Source organism: Convolutriloba macropyga, chromosome 14 (assembly GCF_964194025.1).
Source record: "Convolutriloba macropyga chromosome 14, txConMacr16.3, whole genome shotgun sequence".
Classification (NCBI taxonomy): domain Eukaryota; kingdom Metazoa; phylum Xenacoelomorpha; order Acoela; family Convolutidae; genus Convolutriloba; species Convolutriloba macropyga.
In genome coordinates this window covers 6,195,075-6,216,829 of record NC_134481.1, presented here as the reverse complement: position 1 = coordinate 6,216,829, position 21,755 = coordinate 6,195,075, and the positions used below count along the sequence as shown (strand labels likewise).

The 21,755-nt window shown below is 33.5% G+C and overlaps 1 protein-coding gene across 1 annotated transcript in view; it reads left to right on the top strand.

Annotated features, from left to right (window-relative positions):
* The first annotated feature begins 11,646 nt into the window (after window positions 1-11,646).
* The window catches only part of LOC142353676 (calpain-A-like), a 28,491-nt gene continuing 18,382 nt past the window's right edge, over window positions 11,647-21,755 (top strand). The window contains exons 1-3 of the mRNA XM_075405983.1: window positions 11,647-11,813; window positions 14,644-14,852; window positions 16,424-16,589. Of these exons, the coding sequence (XP_075262098.1) occupies window positions 11,797-11,813; window positions 14,644-14,852; window positions 16,424-16,589 (392 nt within the window). The 5' untranslated portion in view covers window positions 11,647-11,796. The remainder of the gene's footprint in view (window positions 11,814-14,643; window positions 14,853-16,423; window positions 16,590-21,755) is intronic.

Sequence of the window (21,755 nt, the reverse complement as noted above, 5' to 3'; positions counted from 1 at the left end):
ATTCTCTCTAACATCTTTTGAGTTTAATCAACTTCAATCCCTAACTTGCCAAAACTCGTCCCGCCTAATCGGGGTTGTTGCGCTAAGTGTTCGTAATCTTGCTAACAGGTTATAGCCCAGACATCAGATACGCTAATAGTCAAGCTCACCGATGATACGCTAGTTTTGGTTGAGATTGTAGTGTTAGTGTTGGCAGTTTTTGCTCTTCTAGATTGACTAGAGTTTAATATAAAAATTTGAGATTTCGATCATAAATAAATGCTAGATCAGAATTTGTGATATAAGAGTCGAAGTTCCAACCTCATAATGGATCCATCAAACAATAGTTTGAAGTGGATGACGTTTAGTGGGTTGGCAGAGGACTACCCAATATGGAGCTCTGCCTTTTCATAAACCAAGTGATTCTTGGAAACGCTCAAAGACACAGTTGAGCTAATTGACCTGCCAGCCCCACTGAAGGAAGATGCCAATGATGCGCAAACGCGAGAACACGAGGCACAGACTCAAGCTAGAGCTACAGCTGTATAAGAAGACGAGAGCCGCAAAAATGGGATCTGGTGCTACCTGGCGATGGCATTAGACGCCAGCAGCCTCATGCTCAATCGGCATAACTGTGTGAAAAGCAAATCCTCTGAGGTGGTCAGAAAGCGTGCCAATTTCTCCAGCAACGCTTCAGAAGCGACGAGACAACCACAGTCAGAAAACTGATGAGACATTTGGCCAAACTACAACTTCGAGAGGACGAAATCATCCACGAATACTGCATCAGAGCGCAAGAACTGTTCAACCGCTGGCATCATGCTGGTGAGGAGCTTTCTGAGATGCTGTTTAATGCAATGGTATTCAGCGGCCTTCCACACTGATAGGAGCATTTTGTGGTGCAGGAGTGTTTCATTCCTACAGAAATTTTTATGGAATGGGGAATTGTCTCACCAAGTTCAAAGAGAGCTAAGACATAGAGATGATGTGGAGGAGTATCAGCACGTCGCCACGTCAGCAAAGAGTGCTTCTCATTGAACTGGTATACACTATTAATTCAAATCACTTCCTAGGAAGAGTTTTTCTAAGCCCAATAGTTCCAAAAGCCCTTGATTTTTTTTATACAACAAACCCGATCATTTAGCAGCTAGTTGTTGCCAAAAAGACAACGCTGTATGTAGTGTATGCAAGGCTAAAGGCCCCCTACCAAGTGCATGTCAACATCAACAAAAAGTCCTCATAAAGGCTTAGATTCTAGTTTAAGCACTGAAAACTCATTTGAAGTTTCAAAAACTGATTTAGTAGTAGTTTCAGGCAGCACTGATCATATGAAGATAGACAAAACTTAAAAATTTCAAAAAAATAATCAAAAAGAGGAAGCCACAGTTAACAATCCAGATGGAGGGAAAACAAAAGTTGAAGGAACAAGAGATGTAGATGTGGAAGCAGGAGACACTAAAGGTGTGCTACATAACTTGACTTTTGAAAAAATTCTGCATGTACCAGAGTACGGAACAAATTTTATATCAGTTTCAAATTTAGTTCAAAAGCAAAACAAATTTTTTCACAAAAAAGCTAAGTCGGTGCTAAAACTCAGAAGCAAAGAAGGCTTCAGACTGATAAGAAGAGGCAAGTTGTTCTTCTTACCATAGAGAAAAGAAAACAAGAACCACTTTTCAAACTTAAGTGGGGGCACATGTCAAGCAAAAATTTGCCACAAAAGACTTGGACGTTTGAACTTTAGATATGTAGCAAAAAAAAACATGAAGTTTCCCAAGCTTCAGATTTTTGTGAAACTTGTGCCTTGGAAAAAATTTTGAAAAATCCTGTTCCAAAATTGAGCGATAACACATCAACTCAAAAACTAGAAAAAGTTTACCCTGACGTTATTGGACCAGAGAAGCCATCAGATAGTGGGCAAAAGATATGCAATTACTTTCAAAGATGAATTCAGTGGCTACGCAGTAGTAAAAATAATGAAAACAAAACGCAAGCATTGGAAACTTTCGAATAGTATGTTGCACAATATGACCGACCAAAAATTTTGCGAACGGATAATGGGACAGAATACAAAAACAAAGCCTTAAACAAATTTTGCATAAGAAAAGAAATATCTCGTGAAAACACAGTTTCTGAAACAGCCGAGCAAAATGGTGTTGCAGAACGTTTTAATAGAACCGTAGTAGAGGCTGCAAGATGCCTTCTTATATATTCAAAATTGCGAAAAAGCTATGGGGCTCGAGCTGTAGATACAGCATGATATGCTGGAAATTTATTTGTCAAAGACAAAAACACAAAGTCAGCCTTTGAAAAAGTTTCGGTTGAAAACTGAGAACCGACCATATGAAAATATTTCTGTAGCCTATTCCACAAATTGTGATGCCAGTAAGAAATCAAAGTTTGATTCAAAAGCAACAAAGTGCCTATTCATTGGTTACTCTGATAACAGAACAACTTAATTGTTGCAAAAAAAAACTAGACAAATTTTCACTTCTAGAAATAATAGGTTCACTGATAACAATCTACCAGTTTTCCATAATGAAACCGAAGATATCGAAGGCAGCTTCTTATATCTAGACTAAGACGAAGTAAGAGAAGAACCTCAGGATACAAACAACTTAAATGAATTAAGTTCAGAGGTTGAGTCAATTGAAACAGAAAAAGTTCAGGAAAGTGAAAACAATCCAGAAACTGAAGTTGAACAAGACATTAAACACGAGAGACCAAGTCCTAATGTCAAACCCAAATCCCAAAAATATGTACTGTTTAATCCAAAAGTCGCAGCGAGAAATATAGAAAGAAATCCTTCTACCTGTCAAAAACTCACCAGAAAAAAGCAAAACCACCCTCAAGACTGCAAATGATAGATAAATTAGGTCTAATAGCAATTCCTTCACGATACCAAAAAACTTTCCAATTTTAGTCAGAGTACGATGAAATGCAAAGATTGAGAAAGGAAACAGCACAAGATAGATAACTTAGGCGAAGTGATAATTCCAGAGCACCTCCGCAACGCTTTGGTAAAAGCTATTATCATGCTGTTCAAAGCACAAAAACAAAAAATTTCATCGAACCTGAAAACTTCGAAAAAGCTATTAGTTTGGAACAAAAAGACAAATAGCGTGAAGCAATGAAAACAGAGATAGAAAGTTTAAATGAAACAGAAACTTGGGACTTAGTTCAGACGAAAAAGACAAAATATTATTCCTGGCGGATGAGTGTACAAAATTAAACTTGACACAAACGGAAATATCGATAAGTTTAAAGCTCGTTTTGTAGCAAAAGGTTATAAACAAATTGAGGGAATTGAATATTCGATACTTTTGCACCCAGAAGCAAACCTGAAACCTTTAAATTTCTACTATCTTTATCAGCTATCGAAAACTTCTTTTTAAACCAAATGGACGTAAAAGCAGCTTAATTGCATCCTAAAATAGACAAACAAATCCATCTAGAGCAACCAAAAAATTTTGAAAAGTTATACAGCAATGGCAACAAGGTAGAAAAATCAATATATGGACTGAAGCAAGCAGACAAAAATTGGTATCAGGAGCCTTCAATTTTTCTAGCTCAGCAGGGTTTTAAGAGAAGAAAACACGATTACACGTCTTTTTCTTAAAAAAATAAGATGAAAACTTATTTGTTCTATCTTGGGTTGATGAATTAGTCATAGCAGGAAATAGTCACACAGTGATCAATAAATTGAATAGTTCACTAGAATCAAAATTTAAAATGGACAACAGAGGAGATCTTGAATGGTTTCTTGGAATGCGAATTCTGAAAACAAAAAAAGAAATGAATTTAGATCAAGAAAAGTACACTCAAAATATTTTAGAAAAGTTCAATATGCAAGACTGCAAACCAAGCAAGCCACCATTAGAAAATAACCTAAAACTTGAAAGAGCTCAAGAAGATTCAGTAAGAGTAGATTCACATGAGTTAAGAAGTCTAGTAGGTTCACTACTTTACCTAGCCAAGCAAAATAGACCAGATATCATGTGAATCACAAATGTTTGATCACGCTTCATGAGTGATCCAACTGTTGAGCATTTCAATGGTGGCAAGCGCGTGTTTAGATACCTACAACAAAATAAATCTCTTAGACTGTTTTTCCAATCGACCAAAAACAGCATTCTAGTTGGCGAAACAACAGATGCACACTGGAGTGGAGACGTAAATAATAGACGATCAACCACAGGATACTATTTCAAGCTGGAAGTCAGTGGGGGATCTGTCAGTTGGCAGGTCAAGAAGCACCCGACAGTGTCGCTTTCATCTTGTGAGGCAGTATACCAGGGTTTAGATGCCGCGGTTCAAGAAGCCATCTTCTCGCGTGGTCTTTTTAAGAAACTGGGGTACGAACAGTGCAAGCCCACAACCATAGGAGAGGACAACCAGAGTTGCATAAAGCTTGCAAATAACCCATTGATTCACAAACGATCAAAGCACTTCGACACGAAACAACATTTCATCCGCGAACGAGTTGATGACAACTCAATCAAATTGATCTACACACCAACAGATGAAATGACAGCAGATCGTGACAAAATCTTTGTCACAGCAGAAAGTAGAACAACATTGAGAACAACTATTGGGCGAGTCCAGATTCTCACCTAGCGTCGAAAATCTGAGTGGGGGTATTGGAGCACAGAAAAGAACATAGGAAACATCTGAGAGCTTAGAATTTTTTTTATGTTAATAAACTACTCAGAAGGAAAGCAAACTTACTAGATTTATAACAACAACTGCTGCTAAGATTTCAGAAAATGAATGTAAATCAGTTTAGATCTGTATGTTTGTCAAACATTGATATTTATCTACTAATATTGAATGGGAAATGCATCTTTGTGAACAATTTCAAATATACAAAAATTTTGCATATAAGAAGGAAATGACGCTCACTCATACGCCCCCAAAATCGCCTGATTTTTGAGACGTTAACCTTTTAACAAATGTACACTGTAAATGTTATTCTTATATTTCAGACTATAAGTACGACTGATTTTTGTTAAAATCTTCACTTTTTCTCTTCTCTTTTGAATCTCCTAAAAATAATTTATCTTATTCTCGCTAACATCTTTTGAGCTTAAACAGCTTCAATCTCTAACTTGCCGAAACTCAGCCCACCTCATCGGGTTTGTTGCACTACAGTGGTCGTAATCCTGCTAACATATAGTAAATATTAAATAAGTAAAAGAAATATTAAATACTGAATAATAAATATCAAACAAAAATTATATTAACAGAAATATGAGAAAATGTGTTGTTTTTAAACAGAAATACCTTGGATAACTTCAAAATTCACTCTCCCTTTGAAAATTGTCACAAAATGAGAACTAAAAACGTCGTAAATTGCCTATGAATCTAATTACTTGCAGCATTGCAGATGATTTGCTCAACGATTACTGTATTATTCAGCAGTAGGGTCTTTACAGATGGGATGAGTTCTTTTAAAAAGTGCTTTCATTTCATTGAATAAATACTACCAGCTCATTAGATTTCGCTTAGTATCAAATTTCAGTGCGAGCATGTACAAATAAGCTCAAAACCTGCTGTTGTTATCTCAAATATGTTTTCTGACGAGTATTAGCCCACACTGCAATTCAGAAAATTAAAATCAGTTTCTATTGCAACCAGTTTTCTTTGAATTTTTAAAATTTTTTCTTGCGGCGCGAAAGCCTTTTCAAAATCAATAAAAAAGACAAAAAAATTACATGAAATTATACTATGAGGAGATGGTTCGTCTTGGGGAATTGCAGTAGAATGCGTGATGAATTTGGATGACTCATACTCGACGATCAAAAACGATGAAAATGAGAACTCAAGTGCAGGTATTTTTGCAGAGACAAAACCATTTTTTGGAGAATTTTTTTGGTAGTCCAATACTTGCAATAAAACTGCAGCGTAAATCGTGCCTGGATTGCAAGTCTTATTCATAAATGAAAACAGAATTGTAATAAAAATTAGTACTGAATTTCTCTAGGCATTAGGTCCAGGTAGAATTATGCGAAGTCCGTTGTTGGTTTCTTTGACATTTACGTGTCTTTATTGTCGAAATCATCAAAATTTTTACAAACAACTTTTTAGGATTGACTTTCCGTGAAACTAATATTAACTTACAGCATTCATCCAATAAATTGAAGTTTTCAGTTTATTTGAAATTGTCTGAGATATACTTCACGAATGATGACAATCTTCAAAGCAGAGACATGTTTGACTGGGCACTATTTTGTGATTTCTTTTTTCCAAAATCTGACGTAATTATCAATCAATTAGACCTAAATTTGCTCCAATTGACACAATGCTATCAAATAACTCGCATAATGGAATTCATTACATTGACACAAAAATATATTAGGTACATTTCCAAACAATCCAGATGAGAACAGATGATTGTACAATCCTCTTTTTTCTTTTGCCCACTGTTAAATTCATCTTTTTTATTCCCTTATCAGTTTCAGCTGATCTTTGAGTTTAGCGTTCCTTTTATTCAACCTCTATGTGATTTGGTGTTTGATCGGGCGCGTTTGCTATTGTCTAGAATCAACGCTTTTCACCATAACAAAACTAATTATTAAGCATTAAGCTCTTTATAAATAACTTTTTTCTTTTGCAATGCTCATTTTTCTTCAAATCGTAGAATCGAATAATTAGATATCTTTGAACTGCATTATTTTGAGTAATAATTCATTATTTTTGATTTATAACTTTGTGGTTAAAAATGAATTTTTCAGAAGGCGCTCAATCTATATTAAACAAACGAAAGCTAAACATTATCTCACTGTTTTGAAAAAAAAAATTCACTTGGGTTCACTTTCATTAATTTTACCTATTTAGTAACAGTCATATCAACTATTCTGTATTCTGCATAAGAGGTGAGAAATTGAAGCATATCCCGACCCAGCTCATATAGGTAAGTTGAAAACTATTGACCAATACTAAGAGAATACAGTTGGACTGAAGACGCTCTTAGATGTTGGTACATGAGTTGTAGAAGCCCGAATATTGAATAAGTGATGGTAACAATAAATTTGACAACCAATGGATTTTCGTGTTGGTTATTGCAGAAACAATTTTGAACAAAAGAAATCAAACTACGGATTCTTTTCATTGTAGTTTTCATTGGTTTCTCCAACAACCGAGGTCTTTCAGAAGTAAAACAAAAAAAAGTGGTGTAGGCATACGGATACCGAAACAGTATTCAACCAACAGAAGAACTGATTTCAAGAACATCAACCGAAATTTTTTAAAATTAATATGGATAGAAGGATCTGAGCCTCTGACAGAAAACCTCTTGATAAATGTTGCCTTTCTTCAAACGTAAATCCTTCAAGATTCTTTCTTCACGAGATGACCTCAGAAGTCTGAGTTGTTTATTCCCTTACTGATAATCCAAACCTGATCAAAAGTTACAACATAAAGGTTCATAAAGTTACTGGGAAGCAGTTACGTAATATTTTCGCTGCAGATAAAAATATGTGAACAATATGTGAGATTCAGTATGTGAACAGAAGTAAGGCAACCTAGAAAAATGGATGACATTTTTGTTTAATTGATAACAGCTTTTTTTAACAACCAAATTGTCCAAACAAACATAACAGAGATAAAACATCAAAAGAATAATTTCACTTTTGTGTATCAATCATCATTGAAAATTCAATAAACACAGCAACAGGCAGAGTGTCAATTACGAGATAAATAAAGATATTTTAGATGTAAGTTCAACTGCAAGAGAAATCTGAAAGGTTGGTCAACAACCTATCATGCAATTGGAGCAAATGAAACCTTTCTAAGCATTATTGAAATTTTAAAAGGTCTATTAAAACACCAATAAATTCTGAGAAAGAAGGAATAAAAAACAAAAAATGTGCACATAAAATGATTTTCAGTAGAACTCGGTAACTTGGTGAACAGAAAGCCCGGTAAAAATATTGAAAGCAAAACAAGAAGTTAATGGAGAGCTGTTTAACAGCTACAAAGTACTCTGCAACAGTACTATTAAAAGCAATAACGTGAAGCTTTTTTCAGAACTTCCCAAGAGAACTCTGGAAACTTATCGAAGACAAATTTAACTCAATTATTCGCACAGAAGTAATTGCAAAAGTGAAAGGAAACCACAACTTGAAATAGAATATGATGGATAAGATTTTGCCAACTGTTGGAATTTACACTGGCCATGAAATCAGCTGGACCAGGGTATATACATTCCTGAGCATTGAAAGATTGTAAAAAGATTATTGAAAACTTCCGAAAAATTGAAAGAGACGTTTGTAACAGCTACCTTTAAGAAGGGCGACAAACTTAAAACAAAAAAACTTTTAACAAAAGACTTCCATTGTAACATATAACCGAATTTTTAGACATAAAATTATTGATAAAAATCTGTTTGGATTTTAAGATAATTTGTATTTTTTTGCAATAATTTCCCTAGCCAGACAAAAAATCATTACCTTAAAAAAAGGAGATATTGCTCATCTTTTTTAGACTTAGCAAATTTTTTGACTCAATATCTTTAGAAATTTTCATTCAAAAATGTGGAAAAATCGATTTGGAGATTATGCAAGACCATTATTGACTTCGTTTTCAAGTAAAAAAGAAACAGAAGAGTTCACTCAAACAGGACGCTTAAAAATCTTGGTGTTCTACAAAGTGCTGTTCTTAGCTGTTTTGGTTTTCGAACAATATATAAATGATTTCATTGAAGCATCAGGGAGGTTTCACAATGTAGTAAAATTTGCAGATGACGCAGTTCTGCGTCATGAAAAAGCGAAAACTATTGAAAAAGTAGCAATGAAAAAAATGGATGGAAACTCAACAATATATGGAACGAAAACATGCTAACTCTAAATGAAGGAAAAATAAAAGGAATTGTTTTGACACGTAATATGTTACTAACGGTCAAATGTGTTGATTAAAGGTCACTCACTGATTCATGCAGGTAAATATCTATTGTTTTTTATAAAAATTTGACATACCTAACCAAATTGGTAGTAAAAATTGGCATTAGCAATCATATCATTTTATTTGGTTTGCCAGCAAATAACTCTAAAGTCTAAAGTACTTTTGTTTAAATTGCCATCATAAACAATTGACGGAAGAAAAAAGCCATTAAGATGAAGCAGAGAAGTTTGCTAATTTTGAACAATACATGACACCGTTCACATTCAATTTTTTGAAACCAAAGTTCTCCTCTTGGAGCTTAGTAGAGACAAATTTTCTTTAATTTTTTCATTCGATATTAATTAACAAAAGACCTTTTTAACGACAAAACTTGAAAATAATCAGAAAGATTGAAATCAATGTAAACAAACGTACTTGTGATTTTTGTTCCACGGCAAAGTATTACTCAGAAAGGAGTCTTTGTACATTTATAGATAGTTTTGTTCGTAATTGGAATACACCACCTAGAGCTATCAGAAAAGAAAAATTTAAAAAAAGAAAAGTTGAAAGGTTGGATGCAAAAGAAAATTCCAAAGGATAAATAAATTGCAGGCTTTAAAAATTCGGTTCACTAAATCATTAGAGTTAACGAAAACAGGAAAGCGAACCTTTTTTATTTAGTTATTCAGAGCAGGGTTTGCTGTTTTTTATTTATAATTTTGCAACATATAACCTTAACTTCGCAGTTATTCCAATAAAAACGTCTGAGATTTATAAAAATGATCACTTCAATGTTTGAGTTTTTTGTGAAAAGCTTTTTCTCGTTTGTGCAAATTTTTAAAAGGATGTCTTCATAAAATTGTACATAGCAATGAACTCTAAGTTATCAAATTTAACATTTGCAGCGGAATTAAGAATTAACGATGTGTTGTTTTTAATGTGTTAATTGAATTTGTTACAGAGAAGGGTCAGGTTCACAAATAGTAATCATATTTGTCAGTCAGCCTTGCTTCACTCTGGCCGAAAAAACAACTAAAAAAACTGCCCTATTGCTTAGCTTGAAAATTACCTCAAATTTTTACTTTCCCAAAAATATCAGCCGAGAATTCAATTCTCAGAACAGTGAAGTTGGATCAACTCAAGATGTCTAAAAAGTCTCCATCAATTTCTTTTAGGAGTCCCCAGATAAACCAATTAAAATAGTCTTGGTAAGAAAAACAATAAAACATGCTTAATTTTGCACGGATTTGAGTCTCAGGGCATATCGGCGCTGAACCAGCATATTTCAAGAGTGATAACTTATTTGTGAAATATTGCATCTTCAGAACACTTTCAGTTTCTTCATATGCAGTCTTTCTTCAATATGATCATATTGAGGTCGTAGAGTTCTGCCAGGCCTAAACTATCCTGTATAGTCTGAAAATTACTTAAACCCTAAAATTAAGTCTGGACAGAATAATGTCAAACTTATGTAGCCTACAACTTGTGATTACTATCCCGCAGGTTGGTGGAAGAAAAAATTAGCGCTGAATCAGCATAGAGATATTCTGTTTTTTAGGATGACCAATACTCTGCTCATGTCCCAATTTGTTCAAGTCCCAATTTGCTGCATGAATAAATCATGTTCAGCTTAACTCATGCCAACAAGGTTTGATTTATATGCGATTTGATCTTCAGCGTGGGTACTTGTAACATTTAGTTTGCGTAGCCAGTCGTAACCACTATGCTTTGTGGTAATTGCTTACACACTAGCTTATTTATGAGTATGACATTTTTATGCTCAGATTTATTTTTGGGGTATGAGTAATTTTTAGACTGTAGAGGATAAGTTTAGCCTGGGCTAACCCCAAGGTTTCAATATAATCATAATGAAGAAGAACTGCACATAGAGAAACTTCAAATATTCTGGAGATGTAATGTTTAAGAACTGAACTAAGTGTGCTGAAGTGTGCTAACTTGAAGTGTGCTGGCTCAGCACTGAATTGCTCTCTGAGACTCAAGTCCGGGATACTATTATGCACACCAATTATAAATAAGCTAATTTGTATGCAATTGCCGCATAGCTCATTTAGATAAATGGTTATGACTTTCTACGCAAATTAAATGTGACAATTACCTACGCGGAATTTCGAATCGCATATAAAGAAAACCTTGTTGGCTGGAATCAAGAACGTACTGTTTTTCGTGGTTTCATATTAATCAAAAATTAAAACTGGCCTGTGCAACTTGTGTCATGAGCAGAGTAGTGGCCATCCTAAAAATCAGAATGTCTCTGGATTGATTTAGCGCTAATATGCACTGAAACCAACCCCCGGGTGCCACGATTATGTCATGCTATATGGCGAGATAACAGAGAGATAATTGCGAAATTGAAGTGGCTTTACCACGAGTTGAAAATACAAAAAGCGTGTTTAACGTTTGTTATTATCTAAACATATCTAGCATTGACTTGAGAAAAAAGTAAATAAAAATTCCAAATCTTTTTTCTATTCGCACGTGATCTTTTCCGGACGGCTCAAAGGTTGGCAATAACGCAATTATATTCATCCAATCAGTTTCGAGTTCGGGGCACTGCCTCTTGATCATATCAAAAAACAGCGGCCGAAAAACATGAACAGAGGCTAAAACTAAATAAAAATTTTAATCAAAGCGTTTGCATGCATTAAACTGGCCATTTCTTTTGCTTACGTAATTTATTCTTTGTCTCATATTTTCATAATTTTGCATATAATTTGTTGATGGCCGCAAACCATGAGAAAATGGCAATTTGAGCTTATACATTACTCAAACTAAGTGACACGCTTTCTATATGATTAAGCAAGACATTTTCAGAGACAAACTTGAATGAGCATATTCGTCAGAGAGAAAAACACAGAAAACTTTCAGTCTGAGTAAACTAAACTTTATCTCTTCTCGTTACTATTCTGGTGTACAGAAATGGAGCCTTCTAAACGGTAAAAAGCTTTTTTATTGCCTTTTTTTCTATATACTTTGTCTTGTTTCTGAAACTCAATATTATATAACGGTACAGTTATGGCTTTAATCCTTTAATTAATTGGCCTGTTTAAACTACAGCCGGCAAAAGTCGACTATCCGAACTATAATCTCCTGGTCAACTTTTAACCCACAGAACTGTTTATATATAGGTGTCTAGTTTATCCATAGCAGATCAAAAAATTGCCCAACGATTCTCAGTTTTCTTTTTTTCACAACTTCAGTAACTATTTCCCTCTTCCTTAGTAGATGTTGCAGTTTACTGATTGATTTTCGATTTAAAAAACAAGTTGGGTCCTACGAACTTGATATATAAGCATCCCTGGAAGGCTTGTAATAGACTCTTGTAAAGTTGGCGTTTCAGATTTTTCCACAAAATTTCCCGATGAAAACAGAAAAAACTGGCAGAATAAATAGCATAGGAATTTTTGAAGATATTCCACCAAAAAGTCATATCTGAATTTATATTTTTTGACTTAGTTTTAGAGGAATTCTTTGCCATTCTTGACACCAAAACTCGTAAAAACACTAATCGTCTGGTCACGTTTTACAAGGTATATAATGAGTTTTGCAAGACCCTTCCAAGTAGCCAATTTTCCTATCAACCAGTCAACCTGTTTCTCACTTCTATCTTAATTAGACAAAATTAAATTAAAAATTCGACCAATACACTGGTCACCCGGTGCTTCGTATTTATATTAAGGCATTTCTAACAACACATAAAAACGGATAGTCTGCCGGTTGTCTTGTTCCACTTTCAAAAATATTTTTAGACAACAAATAATTGCAACGTCTCTTCTATTATAAACTATGTTTTTTGATCACTTTTGTCATCCCTTAACTACCACCAAACTTGTTTCCAAGTGTCTGGACTATTTTGGACAGAATGTACTATTCTCAAATCTTCTGTTCATGCTAGTCTGTTCTTCGCACTAAAATCATTTGTGACAACACATAGCTGCCTCCAATATTTCGACCATCATGTTCTTCGTGTATGAAATGTTTTTGATAACCGCAGCCCGCAATCTTTATGCCAAACTGTCCTTGTTAAAAAACTGAAATCGCTAGAGAAACTTTGAATAATTCATAAAGATCGGTCTTCATGCTGTTCCGCTTATATACAAAGGCAGCTCGGAAAATACAACATTCAATGCATACTGAAATTAGCATTCCAACGGCTCCAAAAAAGCAGTATTTATCACTTAATGAAACATTATTATGTTTGTTAAGTTTTAATTTAATAAATAAACAAAGACTTTTTTACCTGCTTAATCGCAGATTAAAAGGGCAGTTGGCTAAATCACATTTATCTGTGAAAAAACTACTGCATCTTGTGACAAATGACCGCGTGTAATTAATTAAGAAAAATGAAGAGCAAAATTGGATGAACTAAGAATCTCATTATCATATTTGACAATTGTAATTGTAACATAATTGTACAATATAATCAATATGAAATCTAATCAACATTTGTAATCTATTTTAGCAAAAATTTAGCAACAAAACTGTTGGTTTTGAGGAAGTTCAAAATCAGCGCTTTCTTGTTCAAAATTTTGGCTTTTAAAAACTTCTTTTTTTTGTAAACCATCAAGAAGCATAAGTACGTTCGAAAGTTTTGAAAAACTTTGCTTCTCATTGTTCGCGTTGTTTCATTCTATTCATCGATCTTAAGAGATCAACCATTCTATTTGCGTTGCTTTTTTGGAAATTACTGTATTCTTGTCGTTAGTCATACTTAAAATTCGATCAGAAAGCACATTTCTACAACTGCGGTTGACTAATTGCAATTTGTCTAAAATATGTAAGAGCTAAGGTCGTTTCTAAAAACAGATTTATTCATGAACTTGATATAGCCAATTGTGCTGGGCCATTATATTGGTTTTTTAATGGACCAAAAAAGTTGTAACTGAACATTTATTCGATGCAAAGCTCACTTTTTAAATTTTGTCGTCTTTCTGCAAATCCCGATGCAAGTCAAATCGAGAATTGAACAACAATTATTCACTAAATTGTTTCAGAACAGTTGCGTTATATCAAGGTAATAATTGGATTGAGACTCGGAAGCTTTTGTTTCATGCTATTGTTGGCATGAAATTTTGTACTCAGATCTAACAAATTTAACCTTGAGCTGCGAGTACTTTAATGAACATATATAGAGAGTCTATATAGAGAGACCAAGTTAATGAAATCAAGATTTATAAACGCAGGCAGGCAATTCACTTTTATCATTCCTGTGATGGTGATCAGTATTTTTTGATCTGTTCGAGATCATAAAATAACTCGTTTAAAGACTGATTGGTGTTTCTTAATTTAAAATTTGTGCAATTATTTTGATCGATTTTCTCGGAGTTTGAACTCTTTTTCCATTAGTACACGGCTGTTTAAGATCGTATGATGTTATTTTACACGGCAGCTTAAAATTTTGTTTTGAAAATTTAAAATTATGTTTAAATTTTGCTCCAACTTTGGGATCTTTTCCGTTTGCTTCCCCCAGTACGTTATGCGCCACCTAGTTGCAGAGCACGTGCCATTACATAATAAATAATCATTATGTAAAACTATGGGACGTTCGTCTGGGGGGGGGGTGCAAATAAGATGCGCCTACTGAGCTGGGGGGGGGGGGCACAAACGGAAAAGACCCAATTTTGTATCGTATACGATTTGATACAGTGAAAAATGTCCTTGATAAAATATTGTTTTCACAACTAGTTTGATGCGACCCAAAGGTATAGGATCTATACTGAACTGTAAGAACCCTAGAATTTTGTGTCCATTATTTTGTTTTGTCAGATTTCAGCAAATCAAAGCCGACCACCTCAAAAAAGGGACTCTCTTCGAAGACTCCGACTTCCCCCCTGATATCAAATCCATAGACCCCGGGAACCCTGCCAAGTACGACGAATATGACATCAAGTGGCTGCGACCTGGGGAGATGTTTGAGAAGCCTGCATTGTTTATTGACGATGCCAGTCAGCTGGATATTTGCCAGGGAATGCTGGGTTAGTCGGTTTTGACATTTAGATGACATTTTAAATCTGGACTTTCAGATATGTTGCGTTTCGAGAAGCCCCCCCCCATTGTATGATTTTTGGGTTGTGACTCACAGATCAATCAAAATAAAGAGAATTAATTATAAGTATAAGTATAGTCCAATATTAGGATGTATTAACCCGGGTCGAGGCCGAATGATTAACTTGTAAGAACCTACAAGTTTCTTGCAAGTTCTTACAAGGCGATGCATCGCCTTGCAAGTTTTTCTTCCAAAAACATGCAAGTTCTTAGCAAGTTAACCATTCAACTTACAAGCTCTTACAAGTTAACCATTCGACTTACAAGGCTCTTACACGTAAACCATTGGACCTACAAGTTACTTACAAATTAAGCATTCGCAAACAAACACACACCACACACCACCAAACACACACACACACGCACACACAAGCACGCGCGCACACACACCCGTACACACACACACACACACACACACACACACACACACACACACACGCACACACGCAATGAACCGTAAAAAAAACGCTACAAGACATGAATGTATAATTGGAAAACATAGAATCTGGAAAAGGGTGAATTGAAAAAAGGATATAAAAATGACGGGCCACTAAATTATTTTGAGAAAATGCTGACATTTGGACCTGAAAATACAACCAAAGTCAATTTTTTGGGAACATTTTTTGAAAAGCAATCGCGAAGAAGCTAGTTGAGATCTACGGTTTTGTAATGTAATTGCAAAAGGATCTCTCGTCAATTGATAAAAATTCAAAGAGAAACCATTTTGTCTACTTAGGTCGAATTGCATTATGTAATCAAACAGAGCAACTAACTCCCACGTGCTTTCTACGGTAAATGAGTGAATGTTAAATTAAATGAACCAATAAGAGTTGTGCTCGACCGGAACGAACTTGCAAGAAACTTACAAGTTAACCATTTGTCTTACAAGTTCTTACAAGTTAACATTTCGACTTGCAAGTTTTTACACGTTAACCATTCGACTTGCAAGTTCTTACAATCATGTTTGAATCAGATCCAAAAGCGAGTGACGTTACTCCAAAGTATTCTTAACCAGTTGATGATTGCAATAGAATGATCGGATAAAATTATTTTTCAAGGTATACGATGTCGTCCCTAGTCGAGGATTGGGCGGGAAAAAATGCAAGAAATGTGAAGAACTTTAGAGTTTAGATAGTGTACGCTTCGGTCGCGAAGGCTAGTTTTAGACACCCACAGTATCGCACTATCTAGAAACAAAAACAAGAGCTGGTGGCAGTAAAAAGGCTTGAATGCAATTGTTTTTTCGAGCTCTTTTCTAAAAAGATCTCTCCTCTGATAATTTAACAATACATATTAGTGCATTGACTGAAATTTTGAGTGAGACAGAAAAATAAATTTCATAAATATTAATAAATGACGGGTTGCAAATATCATTGCCAAATAAGTGTCGATAGTAATCATTATCAATACTGCAATCATTTGTCACAACCTTTTCAGTCTATCCAAAAAATAATATTTTTTTAAATCAAATTAGTTGTAGCAATCAAATACTATTCGACAGGTGATTGTTGGCTTCTGGCCTCAATAGCCAGTTTGGCACAATCTAAGGAACATCTGAACAAAGTGCTGCCTCCGGGACAGGGATTTGAGAAGAAGCAATACTGTGGGGCATTCCGATTCTGTTTCTGGCAATTCGGAGAATGGGTGGAGGTCATCATTGACGACAGGTAATCACCATGTTTGATAAGTTGGCATATAAAAAGACCTGGCTTGTCAAATTGGGCAAAAAATGGCTCAAAACAGCCAGAACAAAAGGAATTTAAATGTACCAAAATTGCGTGAACTTGATTCAGGTCCACCAAAAAAAAAGTGAATTTGATCTAAGTCCCCAAATTTATGTTACTTGCTGACCAGGGTTTGACTTAAATTGACATTGCTCGAACAACCTTTGTTTTTGCATATGCCTGTTCATAGTTTTGATTGCGCATTGAGCTACTCTACGAAGATAAGAAGCCTCAACATTTATCCCATAGGAGCAATTAAAACTGAATCATGAAGAAACTTTTCAAAATCTTGCCGAATATCTGAAAGCGTGTTTTTGAGCTCATGTAAGACTGTAAATGTCTTTGGCAATATCTGAGTAAAAATCTTGAAAACATCTCGAAAAACCATATACCTGTGGCAAATTTCAAATATTGATTTGCGAAAAGTTGTCTTAAACAATTTAGCAAACACAAGTAGTAGACAAAACAAGGGAATCAACCACCATTAAAATTTGTCCCTTTCTCCTAACGCTAATCGCGCATGTCGAATCGGGCCAAATTTTACTGTTTGTTGATTCCCTTGTTTTATCTACTACTATATATTAGCTCTAAATTCAATCAAAAAATCAATTAATATTAAAAAAATATAATAAAAAATAAAAAAAATCAAAGCAAAATTTACATTTCACTCTTTAAGAGCGATTCACTCTTTTCGGGGTGATTCCCGAGTAGGGAGATCGCTCTTTTTCACTCTTTAAGAGGGAATCACTCTTTTTGATGTTTTTTATATTTTTTTATACTTTTATTTCAAATTATCTATACTCTTCAATAAATTTATATTTTCTTTTACTTTTTCTGTATTTAACCCATTATTAATAAGAAATGATACAAAAAAAAATATTTACACTAAGGACCTTCGGTCTTGTTACACCAACAACTTTCCTCTGTTTGGACAATAACTAAAGGACTTACAGCTCTAGGACTTTGCCTTTTATCTAATAAGCTTCTACTAAATCCTTAAGGTATATCTACATCTGGATGTTGTTTCTTTACATGAGCCCGTATCCCATCATATCTCACAACAGAAGCAAAATATGGACAATTAACTTTAGCTGAAGTACAACTTCTACATGTATACTTACTCTCATCAAAATCAGTTAGTGGTTTTACATAATTACATTTATTACAACTTCTAATTAAGACTTCTGGGTTAAAGTTAGGGTTAGGGTTAGGGTTAAAGTTAGGGTTAGGGTTAGGGTTAAGGTTAGGGTTAGGGTTAGGGTTAGGGTCTGAGTTAGAGTTAGAGTCATAGATAGAACTAGAGCCAGAACCAGAACTAGCACCAGAACTAGAGCTAGAACTGGAACTATAGCTAGAACTATATTCATTTTTTAAAGAACAACCCCATGGAGAAAAATTATTAGCACAAATACCACTTAGTATAATATTACCACACATACATTTATCAGTTTTATCTTTATGACATGATTCATAATGATATTTTAAAACAGCAATGTTTCCATATTTATAGTTACACTCTAAACCTTTTAAAAGCATTTCTAATCGGGTAAACTATTATGTTTACCTAATCATTTCGCGGGGTAATATTTAACCATGATTTCAATTAAATCTTTAGTAATATCTTTAGATGTGATACACTCTGCTAAATATTTATTTCCTAACGTATTGAGTGTATTAGTTTTACATCTCTTATCTAAAATCAATTCAAGGTCTAATTCTTTTTTATCTCTAACAAAATTTATAATCTCTTCTCTAAATTCTTCATTATTTCCACATAGTCTGGTTAAAAACTTTCCTCCCTTTCTATTCAAAATTCCCATCTCTTCATTGACGAAGTCACAGCAATTCTTCTTGTATTGTATTTCGTAGATTAGTGAACGAGCTTTGCTCGTGGTTCTCCAAGCAACTTCCTAGATCAGTGAGAGCAAATTGGGCTTTGCCCACGTTTCACCATTGATATAACCACTTGGCTTGCCACGGACTTCGCATATAACTAAATATAATTAAACCTGAGCTTATAATTCCACCAATAATTGATAAACTTTTTATACCCTTTCCCATAATCATTTTTTTAGTTAAAACATCATTCTTTATCTTAATATTATTTAATTTAAGAAGTTTATTAAAATAGAATATATAGTTATCGTTATTAATAACATTTCTATCTGTTGCATTTATCATGAGTAGTTTCATATATGCTACAATTTTATTTATATCTTCTCTTTTTAATTCATCTTTTAAACTAAGAGCTTTTAAATCAAGGAAACCAACTCTTGAATCATATATCACTATTCTATTACTATTAATAATAATAAAAGTATTTTCCTTCTCATTATATTTAGTTATACCATAATGAAGTTCATCTGACATTCCATCTGTAAGATTATAATGGTTACTATTTAACTCACTAATTATTTTACTAAAGTCATGTTCACATTTATATATCTCATGAAAGTTTTTAGATAGATCAGGTCCATTATAAATTGTTAAATAAATAGTATCACAGCTCATTCTCGCTGTATTAATTATTTGAGCTGGTTTATGATACATTACAATCATTTGAATATTATAATGTCTTCCTTCAGTAAAATAATAAGCTATATCTTTATTTAACCTATCACCCATATCATCAAGTACTTTTACTTAATTTTCAAATTTATGCATATTATTTTTTGTGATCATATTTATATCACATTTATTAAACCCAGTATAAAACTTATTCGACTCACGATCTCTCCAGTCTCTGTCATCTTTACACACTATAACTATGTTTTTAGCTTGGTCTGGGTTTTCGTTTTGGTCTTGGTTTTGGTCTTGGTTTTGGTCTTGATTTTGGACTGAGTAAATTTTTAAGTATTGTCTAATAAAATATGTTTTCCCCGTACCAGTTCCACCGTAAACAATAGTATGTAAAGGTGACTTTTCATATTCAAATCTAACTAGACTCCTATTCATAAATTCACCAAAGCTTTCTTCTAGTTTTGTATAGTTACTTGGTATTGAATCATATATTATTTAACAAATTCCAATTATAATAATAAGAAAAAAAAGTATACCGCCTTTATCCATTTTTATATAAAAAATTTATTATATAAAAATGCTTATCCTAATTTTTGAGGAATTCAATAATAATTTTAAAATTGATAATAATGCTATGAGTGATATCAGAAAAAAAGATATAGGTAAAGACATAAGTCTAATACCAATTGAAATAGTAATGAGAGATGAGACTCCAGATAGTATCCGTGAAACGGCTTCACCGATCGGGGAACCTAACTTCAACATTATTGTGAATCTACATCCAACTGATGGTACAGATTGGGTTTTAGTTATAAGAAGAGAAGGTGGTCCTGTGTATTACTTTGATCGTTTTGGTGTTGAGACCCCACCATTATTTTTAGAAGAATATGTTGATCTAGGCTCTAATGAGATAATACAACAATCTGATGAATCTTATTGTGGAGCTTATTTTTTATACATGATCTATGTTATTGATAGAGGATTTAGAACTAAAAATGCTTTAAACATTCTAGTTAATCAATGTAAATATCCAGGAATATATAATGAGTGTTTTTGTTAAGTTTGTAATGTTAATGATAAATATAATGTTAATGATAATGATAATGATAATTATAATGATCTACGAAGTAGCTTTGCTAATAATGTTAAAGATAAATATAATACTAATGATAATGTTAATGATAATAATAATGATAATGTCATTGATAATGTTAATTATAATGACAATGTTAATTATCTACGAAGTAGCTTTGCTAATAATGTTAATGATAATGTTAATGTTAATGATAATGATATTGTTAATGATAAGGATAATGATGATGTTAATGATAAGGATAATGATAATTACAATGATCTACGAAGTAGCTTTACTGAAAATGATAATGATAATGTTAATGATAATGATAATGTTAATGATAATGATAATTTTATATATCAGGGATCCTGCTTGGCAGATCTATTGGATGAAAAACATGGTAAAACATCGGCGGAACTGGTTCCCGGATGGACGAAGTCCTATGGCGAAGCATGGACGAAGTCCTATCAAAAGGGTGAACCCAACAATAAAGAATGTCCTACTAACACTATCTTTATAAACATAAATGAAGATCTACAATCATGGCTAAATGATGATGATATAATTACTGACGCTGAATTCCCAGATAACTTTAGATGTATAAAATCTGGTCCTAGTGAATGTGGTAAGACATTCTTATCAGAAAAACTAATTCTAGCTAGTATATATATATTGATAAGCTATACATCATTGGACCTACTGGTGATCAATACAATGGATTAGAAAGAATAACCCAAAAGCAATTAGCGAATTTATTAAAGATATAAGAGATTTACCATCTCCTGATAACTACCCAAAGATTTAAAGAAACTAATGATATTTGATGATGTTAGAGCCAAAGAACCAGTTATTAATGAATTCTTTTGTAGAGGTAGACATAATAATTGCAATAGGATACATCTTAATCAAAATCTATTCACAATAGATAGTCAGAAGGTTAGAGAGAATTGTAATCTGTTGATTTTATTTGAACAAAGATGTAAAGTCCTCGTATCAATATATCAAGATTTCTTTAAAATGTTGATTTTAGTTATAACGATTTGGCTAATATATGTAATAAAGTATGGAAAGAGCCTTATAATTATATTTTCATTGATATAACTAAAAACAAAAATATTAATGGTAAACTAAGAATTAATTGGGATCGGAGAGTTTTGTAGTTTAGTTTAACTTTAAGTTTATATATACACCAGATCAACGAAGTTGCTGTGTTAACACAGATGGACCTTTGGTCAGCTGACTATGTCAGATGAACAAAGTTGCTAGTTACACTAGATGTAAAGTAAAACTTAATACATCACCATTAAAGTCTATAGGTCTTCCATGCTCATCTTTATTATGAAACTCTATATATTCTATTCTATCTTTAGTTATTTATTGATATCAGATATTAGTTGGTATAATATTTATTAGATAGCCTGGTGGTTCTGTTAGAGTAAAATTATATAGTATGTCTGTGTTATTCCCATTATCTTTAACACCAGATATCACATTACAAGGCATGTTAATAGTAC